At 49.4% G+C, this 20,109-nt stretch overlaps 8 protein-coding genes across 8 annotated transcripts; 3 read left to right on the top strand and 5 right to left on the bottom strand.

Moving 5' to 3' along the window:
- Window positions 1-866: 866 nt before the first annotated feature.
- Window positions 867-1,916, bottom strand: N7519_002539 (NADP-dependent oxidoreductase; the record flags this gene model as incomplete). Its single annotated transcript, XM_057289317.1, has 1 exon — window positions 867-1,916. The coding sequence occupies one exon, from the start codon at window positions 1,914-1,916 to the stop codon at window positions 867-869; it is 1,050 nt and encodes a 349-aa protein (XP_057150519.1).
- A 363-nt stretch (window positions 1,917-2,279) lies between these two features.
- On the bottom strand, window positions 2,280-5,002 carry N7519_002538 (beta-glucosidase; the record flags this gene model as incomplete). The annotated part of the gene is made up of 4 exons (XM_057289316.1): window positions 2,280-4,119; window positions 4,148-4,538; window positions 4,650-4,887; window positions 4,946-5,002. 4 exons carry the CDS (start codon window positions 5,000-5,002, stop codon window positions 2,280-2,282), a joined length of 2,526 nt encoding a protein of 841 aa, XP_057150518.1.
- Window positions 5,003-7,375: 2,373 nt separating this feature from the next.
- N7519_002537 (bZIP transcription factor) lies at window positions 7,376-8,348 on the bottom strand (the record flags this gene model as incomplete). The annotated part of the gene is made up of 2 exons (XM_057289315.1): window positions 7,376-8,269; window positions 8,325-8,348. 2 exons carry the CDS (start codon window positions 8,346-8,348, stop codon window positions 7,376-7,378), a joined length of 918 nt encoding a protein of 305 aa, XP_057150517.1.
- Window positions 8,349-9,071: 723 nt separating this feature from the next.
- On the top strand, window positions 9,072-9,915 carry N7519_002536 (uncharacterized protein; the record flags this gene model as incomplete). The annotated part of the gene is made up of 3 exons (XM_057289314.1): window positions 9,072-9,612; window positions 9,668-9,749; window positions 9,801-9,915. 3 exons carry the CDS (start codon window positions 9,072-9,074, stop codon window positions 9,913-9,915), a joined length of 738 nt encoding a protein of 245 aa, XP_057150516.1.
- Window positions 9,916-10,771: 856 nt separating this feature from the next.
- On the top strand, window positions 10,772-13,645 carry N7519_002535 (putative C6 transcription factor; the record flags this gene model as incomplete). Its single annotated transcript, XM_057289313.1, has 1 exon — window positions 10,772-13,645. One exon carries the CDS (start codon window positions 10,772-10,774, stop codon window positions 13,643-13,645), a length of 2,874 nt encoding a protein of 957 aa, XP_057150515.1.
- An 865-nt stretch (window positions 13,646-14,510) lies between these two features.
- N7519_002534 (uncharacterized protein) lies at window positions 14,511-16,209 on the bottom strand (the record flags this gene model as incomplete). Its single annotated transcript, XM_057289312.1, has 4 exons — window positions 14,511-14,717; window positions 15,263-15,389; window positions 15,455-15,754; window positions 15,839-16,209. 4 exons carry the CDS (start codon window positions 16,207-16,209, stop codon window positions 14,511-14,513), a joined length of 1,005 nt encoding a protein of 334 aa, XP_057150514.1.
- Window positions 16,210-16,583: 374 nt separating this feature from the next.
- erg24B (uncharacterized protein) lies at window positions 16,584-18,198 on the top strand (the record flags this gene model as incomplete). Its single annotated transcript, XM_057289311.1, has 4 exons — window positions 16,584-16,657; window positions 16,705-17,009; window positions 17,089-17,420; window positions 17,443-18,198. The coding sequence occupies 4 exons, from the start codon at window positions 16,584-16,586 to the stop codon at window positions 18,196-18,198; spliced, it is 1,467 nt and encodes a 488-aa protein (XP_057150513.1).
- A 1,003-nt stretch (window positions 18,199-19,201) lies between these two features.
- On the bottom strand, window positions 19,202-20,091 carry N7519_002532 (uncharacterized protein; the record flags this gene model as incomplete). Its single annotated transcript, XM_057289310.1, has 2 exons — window positions 19,202-19,716; window positions 19,773-20,091. 2 exons carry the CDS (start codon window positions 20,089-20,091, stop codon window positions 19,202-19,204), a joined length of 834 nt encoding a protein of 277 aa, XP_057150512.1.
- Between the last annotated feature and the right edge of the window lie 18 nt (window positions 20,092-20,109).

Raw genomic sequence — 20,109 nt, 5'->3', positions numbered from 1 at the left:
TTTATGTTTTGCAACTATGTGCGGCGGGCATATTGGACAATGGTTATCTCTCTATAGCAGAGGACTCATACAGTTCTTTTCCTTGACTTGTTTCACGATTTCAGACTTTCTAATACAATGGTATTGCTTCATGTCTTTTATCTCATGTACTATTCTACATAGTACGAGCAAGGATGAATTCAACTTGACAACTCGAATCTTTTTTTCCGAAATTGAAATCGTATTGCTAAAATGCCAGGTTGGATTTAAGCCTTTCGGAATAAGTGCAAGTTCTGGAAGAGCAGGACGAAGAACCATGTGATGGCTTCTTCGGCTCTCCTGAGGCAGCGGTTGCCTCTAATATGGAACAATGACCATTTTGTGCTCTGCTACCGGTTATGACACTTGAACTCGCACACAAGTCCTTGCTTCAAATCTTGGAAAAATTAGAATATCTGCACCTCTGCATCTGCGTCTAGGAAATACAGTCAGCTACACTCAGATATCTCATCGAACACCCCTATAATGGTTGCACCAAGTCTGAAGGCCCCAACACTCTCACAATGAGACCGGAACAGTGTAATGAGCACTCATTACTTCGTTGGCCTCTCCCAGCGTATCAATTTTATCCAAATCTTTATCAAATTGAAATCACCTATGATACGGGTCGATAATTGCTATCTCCGACGTTGTGCGAGCTGATGTTTCCTTCGAGAAATGGGCTACTCAGCTACAGACAGAACCACTACGGTCACCACGGATGTGTTACGATAGCTTGGGCAGGGGAAATTGTATAGGATGGTTTAATATGTAGATGCATGGAATTCTGTTAGAGTTGGACTTGCCACAGTACTCATAGATTTATCTAGGTACCTAGGTAAGTGAATCTAAACTGTAAGCACAACTTTCCCTCGACCATCGAACCTCCCATTAGCATAATCATAGGCCTCCTGCACATGGTCAATTCCAAAACTAGCAGCAACAAACGACCGCAACTCCCCCCTCGCCGTCAACTCACTCAGCGCGTGCAAGACCTCACCACTTCCCTCAACAATAAAAAACAACGCCTTAATCCCATCCCTCCTCAACCCACGCTTCGCATGAGCCTCGACAAAATCAAAGCTCGCCGAATCAACTGATATCAAAACACCTCCCTCTTTCACAAACCCCCAACACTTCTCCAGCACCTCCCCACCAACCGAATCAACAATAACATCAAACCGACCTTCTTGGCCCTCCAAATCCGCATACTCAACAACCTCGTCAGCCCCCAAATCTGTCAAGAACTCCCCATTCCTCGCAACAGACCCACTAGCCGCAACAACATGCATCCCAGCACAAGCAGCAAGCTGCACGAGGAAAATCCCAACCCCACCCGCAGCACCGGTGACAAGCACACGCTGTTTCAACTGACGAGCATGCTGATAATCCTGCTCCTGACGATGCTGTTCCTCCAACTGCGCACTCCCGCCCAAAACCGGAAGCGGAAGGCCCGCATGAACAAAGAGCGCCTCGTACGCCGTCTGCGCGCTAAGCGGTAATGCCGCAGCCTCTTCCCACCCGAGACCGGCTGGTTTGGGTGCGACTTCGTCGGTCGTGACGAGCGCGTATGATGCCCATGTTGAGCCGCGGTCTGCAGAAGTCATGCCGAAGACGGCGGTGCCGGGTTTAAGGGTTGTTGTTGAACCCGGGGAGACCGATGCTACCGTTCCTGAGAAGTCGTGGCCCGGGATTGTGTAGGGTTGGTGGTATGTCTCGGGCCATGTGAGCATGTCGCGTATTATGGTTGTTGCTTTGATGTGGATTATCAGCTGGTTTGGGGCTGTCGGGGTTGGGATGGGGATTTTATCATTGTGGAGGGCTGTTGTTGGAGCGGGGTTGGTTGGAGAATAGGGTGTTGCGGAGGGTGGTGCTGGGTGTACACGGATGGCTTGCATTTTATGGGTTTGTCGGTGGTTGAATTTGTGGTGGAGATAGGTGTGAGAGGCAGATCGAATGGATGTCTGGCTTTTATGTCCCAGTCAAAGTACGACTTTGCAGATAGGCTATTGTCTGACCGCTGTAACCGATAGATCACGACATCGGGTGTATGCAGGTGTACAATTTTATGTTTATGTAAACCGATTGGGTAAAAATATTAATATGTCTCATTAACTATGAAATTAGTCACAGGAGGCATGCCTTTAGAGAAAAAAAATAAAATAAAAAACTATGTGCAAAACGCAATGCTGGCTGTACAACATCAAATGACTCATGCGGGCATGTCTATCCTCCTGCTTTCATTCCAGAACAAGAAAAATCTACTCAACCGAGGGCAAGTCGGCCGAAAGAGGTAACTTGCGGGATGAGTTGCCGACATACACCTTCTTCTGGGCGCCCGATATAACCCAGTTCTGGGAGGCAACATCCCAGTTGGAGACATCGCGGCGGGTCAGGGTGGTAGTCCACTGGAGACTCTGGCCAGGGGCAATGGTGACTCGGTCAAACTGGCGTAGGACCTTTGTGGGGTCATCATTGCCGCCGAGGGAAAGGTACAACTGGGGAACCTCATCACCAGTCACAGCGCCGGTGTTGGTGATAGTCGCGGTCACCTGGTAAAGGTCTTCAAACAGACCAGGGTTGCCGCCGGAACTTCCGCTGGAGGGGAGAAGGTCCTGGGCAGAACCATCGGTAGCACCCTCAGGAAGGTAGTCCTTCGAGTCCATGCCGTAGTCAGGATCACCGGACGAGGCACGCAGGTCGGTGGAGTTCAACCACGGGTAAAGGTACTGGCGGACGCGCTTAATTCCCTCAGGGAACAGATTATCTGAGACTGTGCTAGGTTCGCCAAGAACGGGAGCCTTTTGACTCTTTCCAGTGGTGGCCTTGTATTCGCCGTGTTGGGATGAGACAAGAGGGGTGACCTTGAGGTCGGAGAAGGCAAATTTGGTGTAGCTTAGACCGTAACCGAACTCGTAAATGGGCTCTATATTGTCCTTGTCAAAACGGCGATAGTCAATGAAGACGCCATCCTCGAAGTTATCTTGAGGAGCATCGGCGCCGTTGTTGGGCACTGTGACAAGAGGAGGGCCGTAGTCCTTGCGAGTCTTACCCCAGGTGAATGGAGTTTTACCGCCGGGGTTGATGCGACCATACAGTACGTCCACCAAGCTGCGACCGCTCTCCTGGCCTGGCAAGCCAGCCCAGATAATGGCGGTAATGTTGTCATTGTCATACCAATCGCTAATCAGAACGGCGGATGTGCTGTGGATCACGACGATAGTGTTGTTGCAGTGTTGACTAGCAGTCTTAATCACCTCTTCGCCGTTCTTCCAGAGAGTCAGGTTCTTGCGGTCACCCTCGTTGCCGTCCACGTTGATAAATCCCTCGCCAGAGTCGGCGTTCACGAAAACCAGGGCAACATCAGCCTGGGAAGCAAGGGCAGCCATCTGGGTGAGAGCCCAGTTGTCAGTCACAGCGAAGACGTTGGTCTGCCCGTTGCTGTATTCCAGGACTTCGTTTTGGATGGCTTGCTCGGGTGTAATCAGGTATGGGTAGTTAGCAGTTCCACTACCCCAGCCCATGGCCAAAGTTCCGTTATCACAACCACGGTCATCGCAGCCATTGGCGCCATAAGCATTAGAGCCTGCGTCCTCTCCCAGAATACTGATGAACTTCTCATTGTGGGTAAGCGGCAGTGCGCCACCCTTGTTCTTGAGCAGGACAGTGCTGTCAGAGCCAATCTTGCGAATGATCTGGGCATGATCACGCTGGACATTTACACGCTCGTTGACCTTACCCCAGTCCTCGCTGACCATGGAGTGCTGGAAGTTGTACTCATCACGGGTCCAGGAGCTGAAGTTGGGAGGAGTGCGGAAGCGGTCACGTCCAACCTTGTAGTAAGCAGACATTATGCGGACAGCCATGTCATCGACACGCCATTCAGGCATGGTACCGTTCAAAACGGAGATGGTCAGGTTGGTTCCCCAGTAGGAGTAAGGGCTACCAAGAATGACATCACCGGGCATGAGCATATCCAGACCGGCCAGAGCAGATCCGACGCCGCTGTGATGCGCACCCCAGTCGCTCATAACAAAGCCCTGGAAGCCCAACTCGCCCTTGAGCAGCTTATTGAGGGAGTAGCTGTTTGCGCAGCCGTAGCTGTTGTTGATTTGATTGTAAAGAGCACATAACCGAGCCAACACCAGCACGGATGGAGTCCACGAAGGGCCAGAGGTACAGTTCGTGCATAGTCTTGTCGTCAATGTTTGAGCTCAAACTCTGGGAGACGTTGTATCCGTATCCCTGAGCCTCGCCGGACTGGCGGAAGTGCTCCTGCTCATTTCCAATGAAATGTTTAGCGCAAGCAATGACACCAGCATCCTGCATACCCTTGATGGTTTCGGCCATCATCACACCAGTCAAAACGGGGTCAGGCGAGAAGCCTTCCCAGTTACGACCACCGTCCGGGAACTTCCCCAAAGGGCCAGCAACAGGACCCAATTGCACATCCACACCTTTGTCGCGGTGTTCCTCGCCCATTGCCATACCTCGCTGGTAGGCGAGTCGCTTGTCCCATGCTGCGGCAACATTGACACCCGCGGGAAAGCGGAGTTGTAATCACCTGTTCGAGTTCCATTAGTTAACTGCACCGCCAAGCTTCCGAGGTTGTTCGGGATGAGCAATCTTACTAAAGCGTATACCCAATGGTGCGTCCTGCAAACACATTCCCCACATGCCAAGTCGGGGAATGCCACCGGTATCACCAACACATCGTTCTTGCATCCAGCCAGAACCGGTTGTCAAGTTGACTTTCTCGGCCAGTGTCAAGTTAGAGACAAATTCGACGGCGCGTGTGTATGCTTCGGCCCAGTCGCCCTCGCCAGTCATCCATGGGGAGGGATAGTATGGAGGAGAATCGGCCAGGGACTGTTTTGACGCGACTTGATTAGCATCGATATTATTAAACGATTTGAATTGGACTCACATTCGCATTGGCCACCGAGGCCGTCAAGGCGACCACCTCAAACCACGCGAACTTCATTACTGTGAAAGTGCTGGAAAGGATTTCACAGAGACAGCACAAAAAGAGCGTTTGAAGTAAGAGGGCGTAAGGAAGGAACGAGTCACACAGTTCTGGGAGGGGAAGACTAGGACCTTAAATATACGGATGTTTACTGCTCGCAGGGGCTGTAGTGTGCATGTACTCCGTACTCCGTACACTATTTTTCTCCACAAAATGAAGTCAAAAAATGGAGGAAAAGATCGACAAAGTATGCACTATTCCACTAATCAAGTTACATCGTGTTCTATGATTGGCCACTGTTTCTTACTCTAAGGTTAGAGACATACTCATCCTTGAAAGGGGACACAAGGTACTCTGTACAGTGGCTGGGAGAGGGGATAAGTAACATATGTAGACAGGGTGAGAAGTCAATCCCCCTTTCCCAATGTCCCAGAATCACTGGGCATTACCCAGCCACTCCCTCTGAGACACATTATACACTCCAGAACTATTGGTTCTCCTTTAATACATCACCTTGCTTCGATTTCGTATGCGAGAACGGCTAAACGTCGGCATTTCGCATCGTGACTACCGTACCACCACGCTCGCGCCTTTTCCCCGCTAATTCTAATTCTCCGTGGGGTTACTTTGTATTTCAACAATAGATTTTGGTGAATTTAACCGTTCAACTTCTTCTTATGTTGTGGTATGCAGAGTACAACTACACATATTGGCATCGGCTATCACTCAATCATTTTGGTTCAGGTGAGAGTGATCAAGTAATAAACAAGGTGACTTCCGAGATTTTGATCTGACCTGATCTGACCACTTTCTCATGTTCACCAGATCACCGCTCTTCCTGCCTAATGGGGAATTCCTCTTCTCATTAGATCACAGAGTGTGGGGAAACAGACCTTGAGACCTGCCCAGGTGGACTGTTTCTTAAGTATCCCATTACAAGATATCCCATGCATTCAATGTTTCCGACTTCTAAACAATATGTTGTAGGATTTGCTCTCCAACATAACTGCTTTGTCCATCTACACAAATGTCTTGGTTCACAACGCCATCCGCAACTAAGCGTTTTCGCTGCCGTGGAAACCGGAGTGCGGGGATCCCCGCACTCCGAACTCAGGGATGCCGACTCCAGTTCCGAGATTTCTGACGGCTTGCGCGATTAATTGTGATTTATCTACGCTATTTCTTGGCTAAAAATTACATATGAGATATGGCTCGGATCGTGAGACTTCTTGGAGTGCCAAGGCGGCAAATCAATATCGGACTGGGTCAAAACTTGGCCAAGTCGGCGCATTCTCGATCGGGCCAGTATTATGTCCGGGGGATTGTACTTGCGTTTTAGTGTTAATGGCTGCCCAATGGAAACTTATATCGCTCGGGTGCTGCATACGTTGTACTCGGTCCCCCACCGAAAATGGCCCGCACTTATGCCCCAGCATCGGACAAAATCCCCATATCCCCGATCTCCCGACTCAGGCTAAACTGCCAGCCTCTGTTGTAGGCTTACAACATAGACATACTCTCACATATCCTCAGCGGTTTTCACTTCATGCAAGTCAAACTTTGACGGCTAAATGCTGCTCCGTATCGTTACGCTTGAAAGTATCCGGCTATTCCCCTCTACTGCCCGCAATATGGAGAACTTTATATGGGGAACACGCTGATCCATCACGGAATGCACCGCTGAGCAGGCATTTTTTCCCTTTTTACGGCTAATTGTCGGTGGTACGGCTTAATACTGTTGAGTTCCAATGTTTCTGCCGGAGATTCGGCAGTCCGGGGGCTCGTGCGGGTGCCATTTGGTTTGGCATATTAGCGATATGGGCTTGTGCTTTTTTAAGTGCATGCGACTTTAACCGTGTGATTTTCATTGATTCAGTAGTGGGCTGTGATGCTACATCAGAAAATATAGCATGCATCTTTGTCATTGGCAAAGCCAGTGCCATGGCTATGAGTTGCTCGCGAAACGTGGCTCTCCTTAATCTCGCATTTATGTCGTAGGCCTGCAAGTCTGGTTATTGTTGCCATTTTACCGTCTAGGCGTGAGGTCGGGCCGGAAAAATATCCTACACGGGCTTGTCGGCATAGAGTGGTCCCACATATTGGGCGGGAATTTCACATAAAATCGTCCTATTCGGGATCCGAGGCGGAGGAGCCGTGCTGCGGAACAAAGCAGCTGTTCTAGTAGTCGCTAGTAGTCGTTGCCGGGATCTGGACCAAACTTGTGCTCACTGCTGCAGATGACAAAATGATAGGGCCGAAAGAGATTCTTGCTAACAACTGTAGTCCCCAATCTTCATCGCCTTGCTCAAATTCAAAGACAGAGCTGGAACTAGCAGATTCATTCAAATACTAATATCTCAAATGGCTGTGGAATCCAACCCAATGCCAAAGTCAAACATCACTGCTGATATCATCTAGCACTTGGAACAAAATGTGATTTTGAACTCTGCAGCCTGTGCCATTTGCACCTGCTCGGAACCCAGACCAAATTCTTCGTCGGATCTCATCAACGTCAACTCCTTTGGTGTTGTACTGGTTGATCATTTCTTCTGCAATGGCACACAGCGTCGAATTGAGCACGTCTTCATCAGATACCGTTTCCGGGTTCTCCCTGTCGGATCGGCATCCACATAAAGCCGGATCTTCTTCTTGTGGCGTTTGCTTTGGTGGCTGATCTGTTGGTTGCACCACTGCCGGGGCACATGCACTCCTAACTGCTTCTCGCTGTTCTGTCGATTGTACCATTGTCGAGGCACATACACTCCTGGCTACCTCTGGCTGATCCGTTGGTTGCACCACTGTCGAGGAACATGCACTCCTGACAGCTTCTGGCTGATCCGTTGGTTGCGCCACTGTCGAGGAACATGCACTACTGACTGCTGCTGCTGGCTCAGTTGTCTCCGGTTCCTCTTTGTAGACGCGAGGTACTGCCATTGACAAGTTTGATCTGCGAGCATCCCGGCGCGATAGGGACAGAGGGTTCTCTCCTTCTACTCGCTGAATGGCGGGAATAGCAACCTTCCGGTTGATGTTTGCTCCCGTGTCCGCTTCCTGCAGATACTGCTGGACAGAAGCACTCGAAACTCCCAGTGATCCCAGAAGAGCTCTCAAATGCCGATTTTCAGCTTCGACCTTTTGCGTTGCCAGGCGGTGCTCGATGTCTTTCTGGTGGGCTTGTTCTTTATACACTGCTAGACGCTGCTCTAACTCATTCACGTACTCCTGCTTCCGGGCTCGACTCTTGCGCTGGTTCTCACGAACCCGCGCGAGTCGCTCCGCATCCTTCTATGCCCAGTTAGGTTTCATGTTGGCTCCAACTACTTGAACAGATGCGACTGACCTTCTGGTCTTTCGTTGAATCCATCGGTTGCTGACCCAATGTAGAGCATGACTGGGCTCCCTATCAGTCAAACTTGTCACACAAAGCATTCATTGGAATGAGTTGTGGTATGACAGGTGTGGTGGCAGACAGTTTGACATTGCCTCCTTAAAATTTCGAGTTCGGAGAAAATCGCTTTGTTGCCTGAATTTTATGGCTGTTATTTCACGGTCACGTGCACTTTGCTTTAGAACCGAATTATATAGCATTAATTCGATTTCATAGAGCAACGTTATTTGAATACGTATTAAATTCTCCTTAATTATCCCTAAATCTATACATATATGTACATAGATACATAGATACATACATGTATATAGTTGTGTGCTTGATACATAATCGCCCTTAGCAGGAAGGACGTTCCTAGAACAGTACCAGAGCATATCGAGACCCCGCTATGTCACCCACAACTAAGCCTACCTAGGTATCTTGAAGGGATTCATGGAATTTATAAAACCTTCAGTCAGTTTTCCAACTCAGTTCCACAAGAAAGCGAGAGAGCGAGAGGCAAATAGCCATCGGATGCAGATGGCAAACGATCACCCTCGACGTCATTGGCCGTCAGTCGCGCCTGAGCTGTAACCCCTGGCATTCTCTCTGCGATTCGTAGTTTCTACCTGGACCTTTTCTTCCCTCTCACAGTAAATATCATCAAAATTGCATTTGAATCTCTTCTACTCACATTGTTGTACCCCAGACCCTTCCACCATGGTCTCCACTCGACACCATCCCCGCGAATTCCCCTCACCTGAGGCCGTGAAAGAGCTGGCCAAGTTACCTCCAGCTACCACCAGCGCCAATTCGCGCAAATGGACCCATACGCCCGCCGCTGCGCTGACAATCTGGCTCGTCTTTTCAGTTCCCTTGGTGATCTGGGACACGGGCTACGTCTTGTTACGACCACATAGCATGCCGGGTGGAAGGCTGCACTCTCCCATCTGGACCCCTTACGCGCTGTACGGAAAGGTCGACTATATCTATGGATGGCCCGCCTTCAATGCGCATAATGGCTTCACTGCTGCGCAGACTATGCTCAATATCCTTGAGACCATCGGTTACATCTACTACCTCTGGATTGTCTACCACCATGGTTCGACGATTGGGAGAGGTGGCGGATCGCGGAAGACCTCCAAGGGATTCACCTGGTTGCTGAAGGGGGACAAGGTGGTAGCTGGGCGCATTGGGGCGACTGCGCTTCTGGTCGCCTATACCGCGTCTGTCATGACCCTGAGCAAGACTATCCTTTACTGTAAGCTATATCCATTTCCCGGGCTTTGTGTGTCAGATTATAACACAAAAAATAGGGCTCAACGAGTTCTTCTCTGGCTTCGAGAACATCGGTCATAACGAACCGCTCGCTCTCTTCTTCTACTGGATCCTCCCAAAGTGAGTTCTCAAGTGTATGTTTACACGAAACATAAAACTAATTTTAGTTAGTGGGTTGTGGCTCGTCTTTCCCAGCTACAATATCTATGTTCTTGGAGACGAGATTCTGAACTCGCTTGAGCTCGCAACACCGCGCCAGAAGGTCGGACGCCCTAAATCGACCTAGGATCAGTGGTGCAAACTAGTGAATAGCCTGCATACAGAAATTCGACGTGTGCAATGATGATAGCGAGAGTGCTTGAGAAAAAAATCAGACGACTTCAACCTATCTATCGCTAGGTGGTATTTAGAGATGGCTACATGTAGTTTAAGGAAAAACAAGGTCTGCTTCTGTAATGCACTCAAGATGATTAATGAATATTTATTTTTGTTGGCCACTCAATAAGGATCCCCCTGACACATACGGCGTAGCTGCATGCTACCTAGGTAGTCCTAGTCCTTCGTAAAGCTTCCGGTGCGCCAGCCCAGCTGCCAATCCGGCTGTCCTACTGTCCTACTGTCCTAGGCGTTCGGGTCCGTTCCTGAGGGAGCCGGACATTATACTATCAGTATACATACGTATGCATGCGGATAGTAATAGTCTGGAGCCAGTTTTGATATTCATGACTCGAGTGGAGTTGGGTTGCGAAATATATTCCTACTCCTTGGACTCCAGATCCGACATATAACCTCAAACCGATTGCGCGTGTACTTTCCTCTGCTTCAAACCTCTGAGCTACAGTATACTTCATTGATTCTTCATTCTCCAATATAGAAAGATTGTGGTTGAGCCTCCGTAATATCGGCGCCGCCAATGGCCGAAGTATTTGCCAAGCCGCGATTCGCCGCTGAACCTTTCCCCATATTCGGGGCAACTTCACTTTCTCAATTCCGGCTCTCCTTCCGCTTACTCGCTCTTCAAATTCCACTCAAAATTTACTTCCCCTGGACGAACTCGCGCTCCATCTCGGAAGCGTCTTCTTTTGTTCCCGACCGTGCCGAAGGATGCTTCGGGCCTGGGTCCTGGGGTATCCGCACCCGTCATGATCCAACGCGATTCCGACAAATCGCCATCAAAAACCCCTGGTGTCAGCTTTGACCTAGGCCAGGAGAAGGCAGCAGCAGCTCTCGAAGACTTCGATACCCAAAGCCATGCGAGTTCCCGTGACCCCGGTAGCACACAAGCAGTCGACCCCGCGCTAGGCCCGGACAACGGCACGCTAGACCAACGAGACGACACTGGCAATGGCCCGTCCAATTTTGAACATATAAACGACGAAGATAAACCGGCTTGGAGTGAGATGAAGACGAAGGCCGGGAAGGAGCGGAAGCGCCTGCCGCTGGCATGCATCGCATGCCGCCGCAAGAAAATCCGTTGCTCGGGCGAGAAGCCTGCCTGCAAACATTGTACGCGCTCGAGAATTCCGTGCGTGTATAAAGTTACTACTCGGAAGGCGGCGCCGCGCACGGATTATATGGCTATGCTGGACAAGCGACTGAAAAGGATGGAAGATCGCGTAATCAAGACAATACCCAAGGAGGAGACGAGGGATATGCTCTCTATTGGAAGATCGGTTGTCAAGCCTTCCGCCTCTGTTCAGCCGTCAAAGGCGCAGAAGAAACGAAGCGCGGAGGAGGCATTTGCGGCAGAAATGGATGAATGGACCCGTGGGAACGCCCGCCCGCCACACGAGACGTTCCCTATGAATCGCGAAGGCAAATCCACCGATGGGACTGGGCTTCTCACCGAAGGAGCCGAGTTTTTACCCTCATTGGAGATTCAGGAGCATCTTGCGGAGGTGTTCTTTGATTGTGTCTATGGGCAGTCATACCTCTTATTACACAAACCCAGCTTTATGCGGCGACTTAAAGCAGGCACAATTCCCCCTGTCCTAATTCTTGCGGTCTGTGCCGTATCCGCACGTTTCTCTACACACCCTCAGCTCAACTCTGACCCGCCATTCTTACGTGGAGAAAACTGGGCTAATCCCGCTGCGGCCATCGCTCTGAGCCGGCATGACGAGCCGAACATTACCATTCTTACGGTTTTCTTACTTCTTGGTCTTCATGAGTTTGGAACCTGTCATGGTGGACGAAGTTGGTCTTTTGGAGGTCAAGCATTACGGATGGCATACGCGTTGCAGCTCCATCAGGAGCTTGATCAGGATTCATTACTCAGCCAGCAGAATGGCAACGGCTCACAGTTGAGCTTCACTGATCAAGAAATCCGGCGCCGGACTATGTGGGCATGTTACTTGATGGATCGGTATAACTCTTCCGGAAGTCAACGGCCGCCTATTGGGAATGAAAAATTCCTACAAATACAGCTCCCTATCAAGGAGCCTCACTTTCAGATGGAGATTCCTGGTCCAACGGAAGATCTTGACGGCGATATCCCTAATCCCGTACCCGAAGATTCAGGCCAATTATCTAATGCTAAAGAAAACATGGGTGTTTCAGCGTACATTATTCGCGCTATCGTCATTTGGGGGCGCATTGTCGACTACCTAAATCTAGGTGGAAAGAGAAAGGACACACATCCACTTTGGCATCCAGAGTCAGGGTACATGCAGCTTAAGCGGCAGATTGAGGAGTTCTCTGCGTCTCTTCCGGGGCCTTTTACATTCACCTACGAGAATCTTCAAATCCATGCAGCGGAGAAGATTGCAAATCAGTTCATTTTCCTCCACATCATCATACACCAAAACATGCTGTTTCTCAATCAGTTCGCCATTCCCTTGTCTCCGGGGGGCCGTCCACCAAGAGATATGCCCAAGGCCTTCCTCAGTAATGCAGGTCGAGCCGCGGTAGAAGCAGCGCATCACATTTCAGTCCTTTTTGATCGAGCTTCAGCCTATCCCCTCACTGTTCCTTTTGCAGGGTATTGCGCTTACTCGGCGAGTACAGTCCACATCTGGGGGATCTTCTCGAAGAATGTCCAGCTGGAGGCACGGTCAAAAGAAAACCTCCGCCATACGTACCGCTATCTCAATAAAATGAAAAAGTATTGGGGCATGTTCCACTATATGGTCGAGAGTGCCAAGGATCGGTACCGGCAGTTCGCCGATGCAGCTATCAAGGGCTCTGTGGCTATTCAGAATGGCGCATCGCTAACACCCATGTTCCAATATGGTGACTGGTTTGACAAGTATCCGCATGGAGTGTCAAGAATGCATTGGGAGGACCCAGATACTCGACACAGAGAAACGGGCGAAGACGCGGTCATGGGCCAGAAACCCGACCTCCAGAGCGTGGAAGATTTCTTTGCCGGCCTCTCCCCTACTCCACAGCCAAGTCAACCCCGCAAATCGCGATCTCGCAAGAACAGCAAGCTATCAGATGGAGCCCCAGGTATGGACCAGACTTCACCGCCGTCAATGATGGAAGTGCCCATGGGAAACACCCCGGGCATTCCGGGCAGTGCATTCCCACAGCCATCCATGTTCCAACAATCCCGGCCAATGTCCTTCGGCCAACCACCGTTCGACTTCAGTATCCCACCAGACCAATTACCGCAACTAGACCGGCAATTCGTCTACGGTTCATTTTCCGAATTCGACCCCACCTCATTCGTCCCGAACAACCCTCCTATCCCACCGCTCAATGGCGTTGAAACGCAAAATCCAGATCAATCACTGTTCACCGGCCATCTGGACCCAAGCGCCCCTGCTGGAATGGGCGAGTTCTACCAGCCCAGCGCGTGGTTCCTGCCGTTCAATCTTGACCCTGTTGGCGGCGGGAACCCACCATCACAAGCCCCACCCCCTGCTCCCATACCTGGGGGAAACAATCGCGGCGGTACACCATCCGGGGTACCTTCGGTAGATATATCTGGCTTTGGGGGTGCTGGGGGCATGTCTTTAAGCGCATATGATCTTGGTTTGACTGGTTCAAACATGAAAGCCTCACGGCCGTGATCAGGCCAGGTATTATCTGACACTCTCACAATGACTGCTACGTGGTGTTTGAGTTTTCTTTACTATGATTGTAAAAGGTTGGAGTCGGACTTTTGGAATTGGGATCTGCTACTTTCGCGCTGCTGTTCATATTATCACCCCATTCTGTTGATTTGTGTAAATATTCTTGCCTCGTCTCCAATGTATATCCCCTTCTTATCTACCTTTTCTAGAGAATCCACATTTAATGGCTTGGTTTTCTTGGGTTGGGCATTTTGTAAAAGATTCTGATGATCTAGGAAAGAAATCTATCGACTTCTTCCTAGACCAAAAAATGAATTTAGCAATTGGAATACGAAAAAAAGAAATTATTGTGCATCATCCGTGAATCGAACACGGGCCTCGTCGATGGCAACGACGAATTCTACCACTAGACCAATGATGCTAGTTGTATGGTTTACCGTGCGTTGTGGAGACTATGTTCCCTAGACGCTGATGTCGACCATCCACATCGAAATAGGATGAAGTACAGAATAGGTACGCGCAATTGAAATGGGTAGATATACAGTGAACGGCTTAATTCGTAATTTAGTACTGATTCTGCTCACATTTGGACAACTTTGTATATCAATATGAACAAGTTGAGATGGTATATGGCTCCAGTATGATATATATATCAACAGCCAAGGTAGGCAATGACTACAAACTGTCCGTGGATAACATAGAACATATTTGCGTTACAGATAACCAGACAAGAAGAAAGGTCTCGGAATTTATTGTTTGAATCCGAGAAAGAAAATGTGGCCATAGTTGCGATAAGGAGTGTAGGGAAAGGGTATAGGAAACACAAGTCGCTATAAGACGAGGAAAACCATCCATTCCAGGGTTAATCATCCCACTCTTCATCTAGTTGATCTATGAGCCTGTTCTCAGCATCAACGTCACGTCCCTGACCGCGTGCTCCCCGCCCTCCAATGGCGCCGATGAAACCGCCACGGCCATTCGAGTCCGCACGGGTGTAGCCACTGCCCGCGGGGGATCGCTTGCAATGGAAAAGGTTTCCCAGCGAAGAAAAGATAATCACGAACATGTCCTGTTGGTGCAGAAAGGAAGAAGTGGTCAGCGTCATGTTCCGAACAATGAGGCCCGCAACTGCAATCGATCATTTAAGTACAAAGTACACGCAGTAGAACACGCGATCCATTCTAATGAAATAAGAGAGACAGTGACTATGCAAGAGCCTGTCTCCTACCCAGGGATGCCAAAGATAAAATGACAGGTCCATTGAGAAGTACCCGAGGGACAGTCCACTTGCACAAATCAAGACATCTTGTCAAGCATATGAAAATGTACACGCCGTGGTCAACACAGGCGGCCGAAATACCCAAAGAGTCAAATTCAAAGGAAAGGTGCAAAAAGGAATGATTTACGCCCGACAAGAAACAAGGAAATCAATGGAACAGGCCAACGCAACTGTCTTCCCTGAAGCGATTGGTCTCCAGAGCAGCTAGAGCGAACTCAATCCAACCTTGAAACAGGTAGTGCTGCCCCATTTGAATCCCGGAACTTATGTGACACAAACTTGCCATATCTGTATCTGCGACGAGGCCAACATGGAATCAATGCTAGGATACTTACTTTGACAAAGTCGAAAACGCCAGCCCACAGGCTGAAGTTCGGGCACTGGCGCCAGCCACGTTGATGCATGACCGTTCGTTGGTACGCGCAGCCACCAATCAGATATACGGCGATGGCGATCACCATACTAGAGGACAGGGTCAGCATGGATTATATTGGGTGTTCCTCCAACAGACAGAAAGGGGTGCTTACATCACACCGAATACGCCGCCCGGTCCCAAACCGCCAGCGTTGGGATCCACGGCGATACCACCACATGCCGCCGAGCTGCGGACTTCGAAGAAGTACGAGCATTCATCCATGGAGCCGACGAAGGAAGGTGTGGCCACATTTGGCGCAGCGTCGCGGTCGCAAAGGAAAGACATGATAGTCGATTTAGTGCGCGTAGAGACATTGGAACTGCCCATATTATAGGCGTCCGGACAAGGCGATCCATTGGTATAATTGAGGACAAGTTTGCGGCCGCGGAAGAAAGGTTCAGATGCTTGTTGCCTATATATGACCGAGAATCATTAGCACAATAAACAGGGAGTGAATCTAACAAGTGCGACCGGTTGGGAAGGGGATCTGCCATACCCTATGGAGTATCTTTTATTATCCCGCTCGTAATATGCACTGACATTCTTCCACCGCGACGACTCTATCCCGACCACGTCCGTCACGTTCTCAATGACTGGCGCGCAAATGTTGATGGTGAAATTGGCCGGGTAGTCATGACCCTTGGCATACCAGCTGTTGTCCCGCGCATCTTTCGAGAGTTTGTGGCCATCCTTCATTTCGGGCGGGGATAATGAGATCGCATTGAGGTCAAAGTACAACCCGGTGGTCGGGGAGCGAGCAACACAGGGAGCGTCATCTACCAAATGGGAAGGATATGATGCGCTAGATAATCCGAGGATTGACGATAGAAGGAAAATAGAGTAATGAGCGGAGCTAGTGAGCTTCATGGTGGGCTGTGTTGGGGTCAACCCAAGGCACTCTCGGAGCGGAAAGAAATGAAATGCCCAGGTGGGATAATGAATGTGGGAAGGCTAGAGAAAGAGATATAATTTGAGAGATGACAGAAATGACCTTCATGAATTGGTGTGAAGGAGATAGGTAAGTGTATGGGGTATGTTGGTTACTGCAGGGCTGAGGAGAGGCTTACGTAGCATCACTTGCCCACAGGTGTGACTGGGGGTGGAGCAAATCTCGCGGAACACCCACCATCCGACGTCGTACGCGATTATTCTAAGGCACCAGGCACTTATTTAAGGATCTACTCCCCCACGGGTAGTCCCTGGATTATTTCCTTGTCTATCCATTGGCTCCTTACTTCAACATGGCTGAAAAGGATTCCAAAAAAATACCCGTGCAGCCAGTGCCGGAGAAACGCGGTTATGAGTTTGGTGGACCGTATGTATTTCCACCTTCGAGCTAAGCTAAGCTGACATTTGCAATAGACTAGGTGCTTTCGGTATCGTGTTTGGACTGCCGATCCTGATCTATGTCTTCACCTTTGTCTGCAACGACGTCTCTGGTTGTCCTGCACCATCGTTGCTGAACCCCTCAACTTTGTCGCTCGAGCAATTGAAGCGTGAAGTGGGTTGGCCAGAGCAGGGAGTCACGGCGCTTTATGACACCAATGTTACACTGTGGACACTGAGCTACTATGCCTTCAGCCTGTTCTTGCAGGTCTTCCTTCCCGGTCAGGAGGCAGACGGTGTTGTGCTGGCCTGCGGAGGACGGCTGAAGTACAAATTCAATGGTATGGCAATGACAGCCCTTTCTCTCGCACATCGCATTCAACTATAAGAATTTGTTATCTGACTCGGCGCATTAAACAGCATTCCCCTCTGCCATCATTATTCTCTCGGGCCTCGCCGGGGGCACCTATCTCTATGGAGCCGACTTTGTGGTGTGGACATTCCTATGGGACAACTACGTTCAGGTCATTACAGCAAACATACTGATCTCTTCTTTTATCGCGCTGTTTGTCTACATGAAGAGCTTCACAGTTCCAGCCCCGGGCCAGGCAACTCCAAGCCTACGACAGCTGGCACCTGGCGGCCATACGGGCAACATGCTCTACGACTTCTTCATCGGCCGTGAACTCAACCCCCGTGTTCGCCTGCCCATTCCATTTGTCAGCGAGGCATCGCGCACCATCGATATCAAGGTGTTTATGGAGATGAGACCAGGCTTGCTTGGGTGGACAATTCCTGAACCTGTCCAATGTGGCCCACCAGTACCGAACCTATGGCTACATCACTGACTCGATCGTGCTGGTCACTGTCTTCCAGGCATTCTACATCCTGGATGCGCTATACATGGAGCCAGCAATCATGACCACCATGGATGTAATCATGGACGGATTCGGATTCATGTTGTCTTTCGGTGACGTGGTTTGGGTGCCTCATGTGTACAGTATCCAGACCCGGTATCTCTCTGTCTTCCCTTACGAGCTTGGCCTGAGCGGTATGGCTGTTGTTCTGGGTATCACAACCGTTGGATATTTGATCTTCCGCGGCGCCAATAACCAGAAGAACCGTTTCCGCACGGATCCAAATGACCCCCGTGTGAAGAACATCAAGTACATCGAAACTGCCGCTGGATCCAAACTGATGATATCCGGCTGGTGGGGTCTCGCGCGTCACATCAACTACCTGGGCGACTGGACCATGTCGTGGGCCTACTGTCTGCCAACTGGTGTCGCGGGATATGTTCTCATTGAGAGCATCAACCCAGCCAGTGGCGTTGTCCAGAAGCAAGCCGTGCAGACCCCAGAAGTCCGTGGCTGGGGTATGATCTTCACTTACTTCTACATGCTCTACTTTGGTATCTTGTTGATCCACCGTGAGATGCGTGATGAGGAGAAGTGCGAGAAGAAGTATGGCGCTGACTGGAAGCGTTATACCTCCATCGTCCGCAGCCGCATCATCCCTGGGATCTACTGAGAGATTTCCATCAAGAACTTCTTTCACATCCCTTTGGATTTACTTTTTTATGCCTTATTTTTTTGTATATTAATCATCACTAATGTTTCGACCTGCAAAAAGCTTTCACAGGAGTCTTGCACTCTTTGGATTACAGTAAAGTTGGTCACTGTTACTATTGCTGTTGTAGGAGAATTTGACAAGACAAGATGGTAAATACAAAGTCTACCTACAACTTCGTGCAAAGAGAGACTTTTCAGTTGTGCTTCAGAACTCACATCGCATTCTAGAATTGAAGTAACGTTGGAAGCCAAAGTGAGACTGATGTACTAATTGATACTTCGCTGCCAGTTGTCTCCAACAGGGTTCCCAAGTTATCATACGAAAGTAAAGAGGACCCCTTGAGGTATATTTTCGAAATATGATATATCTACATACCCTCCCCTATACTTCTCGTATAGAAAATTAGATAACCAATAAAATGAGAAGTATAACTTGGGATGAAGGACATAATGATTATCAACCTGTGTAAAGAAGATGTGTTCAAAAGTCTCGACGATCAAGGTGGTCACAAACTGAACCATACATTTCTCTATCGACTGCCTCGCCTTGCTGACTTTGGGAGTGTGAGTGCTGGAGCTGTCCCGGTCTTCAGACTCCATATTGCTATATACGGATAATGCAACACAAGTGATGTACTTGGTAGATCAGGCAGGGTGTGTTAACTGAATGCGCCTTAAGCCGATTTAAAGGTTAGGTGTGACCTACCTATATCCAACAAGTACTTAAACTGTAGTCTGAGTTGGTGGTGGATAGTGCGAAGAATAATTGCTAATGTAAGAAGAGTATGGGACTCTATAGAAGGAGAAGGAGTATAAGAAACACCCAAAGGAGATAGACATAGTCTTGGTATTGAGGTGCGGTCGAAACATTTACTATGGTACTTTTATAGTCACGCGAATTTCCGGTATCAGACCGGGTCTGAGATTAACTAAATGAACAAATACATCGGGTTATGAGCTCTTCAATCATCTTCAGAATCTTCAAAATCGTCACCTACTTTCCTTATAGAATCAACCATGTGAGTCTTGAGCTCATTGACGAAGTGACCGATTTTTCGTTTGTAGTCGGCATCGGACCCCACAAGGAAGTTATCGTGAACACTCAGATAAACGAAGACGGCAAAATGGTGACGGGTCAGTCGTTTTAGTCGCATATCCTGACGTTGCGCTTTTGTTTTGTAGAAGACATGAAGAGTTGACAAGTAGTCCAAGTCGTTCATCTCGTATGTGTCGTAAATCCGGGGTCCATTCAATATCCGGCATTTGTTGTCAAGAAAATACTTTCCAAATGGAATAAACACATCTCGGAATCCATACTGGCAGCCTGTTGTATCGATGATCCATGTTTCGTTGCTCTCGGTTCCTATTTTCAACACCGTGTGTGGACCTCCGTGCAAGTCAGGACCGGGAACGAGCCTAGTTGGAACCCGTGGTTTTCCGATATTGACGACCATGCTCTCAATTTTCAATGGTACACCTGCTTTGCTTTAGCCACAACTCGCTTCGGTACATGGGGACTATAAAGCTCTTTACCTCGAAGAAGTCTTCTGGTCAAGGGGCCCAAGAGCGCTATGGCTGCTGTGGATTGGCTTTTGACGAGAGCCGCTTCCTTGTGCTCGATGTTGTCGGTCATGTGGTTTGGGAAGGGACCGCGTTTGGATTGGGATGAAACCGGTCTTTGAATTTGGTGGAGATAGAGGACTCCATCTCGGTACTCGATCTTAGTTAGGTCCACGTCGTATACAATCTCCCTGTATGCCAACATGGCTGCCTTCAGTACCTGGGCAGCTCGCAGCAGTATCTTCCGTTGCTGCATGTTCTTGCAGTAGTCTTTGTGGTTCGGCCAGTCCATTACCTGACACTCGCGGCT

The sequence above is a fragment of the Penicillium mononematosum genome, assembly GCF_028829835.1.
Source record: "Penicillium mononematosum strain IBT 11891 chromosome Unknown utg000002l:1.0-8112719.0:1.0-8118358.0, whole genome shotgun sequence".
Taxonomy (NCBI): domain Eukaryota; kingdom Fungi; phylum Ascomycota; class Eurotiomycetes; order Eurotiales; family Aspergillaceae; genus Penicillium; species Penicillium mononematosum.
The sequence above is the reverse complement of the archived record's forward strand: the minus strand, read 5'-3'. Positions and strand labels throughout refer to the sequence as shown.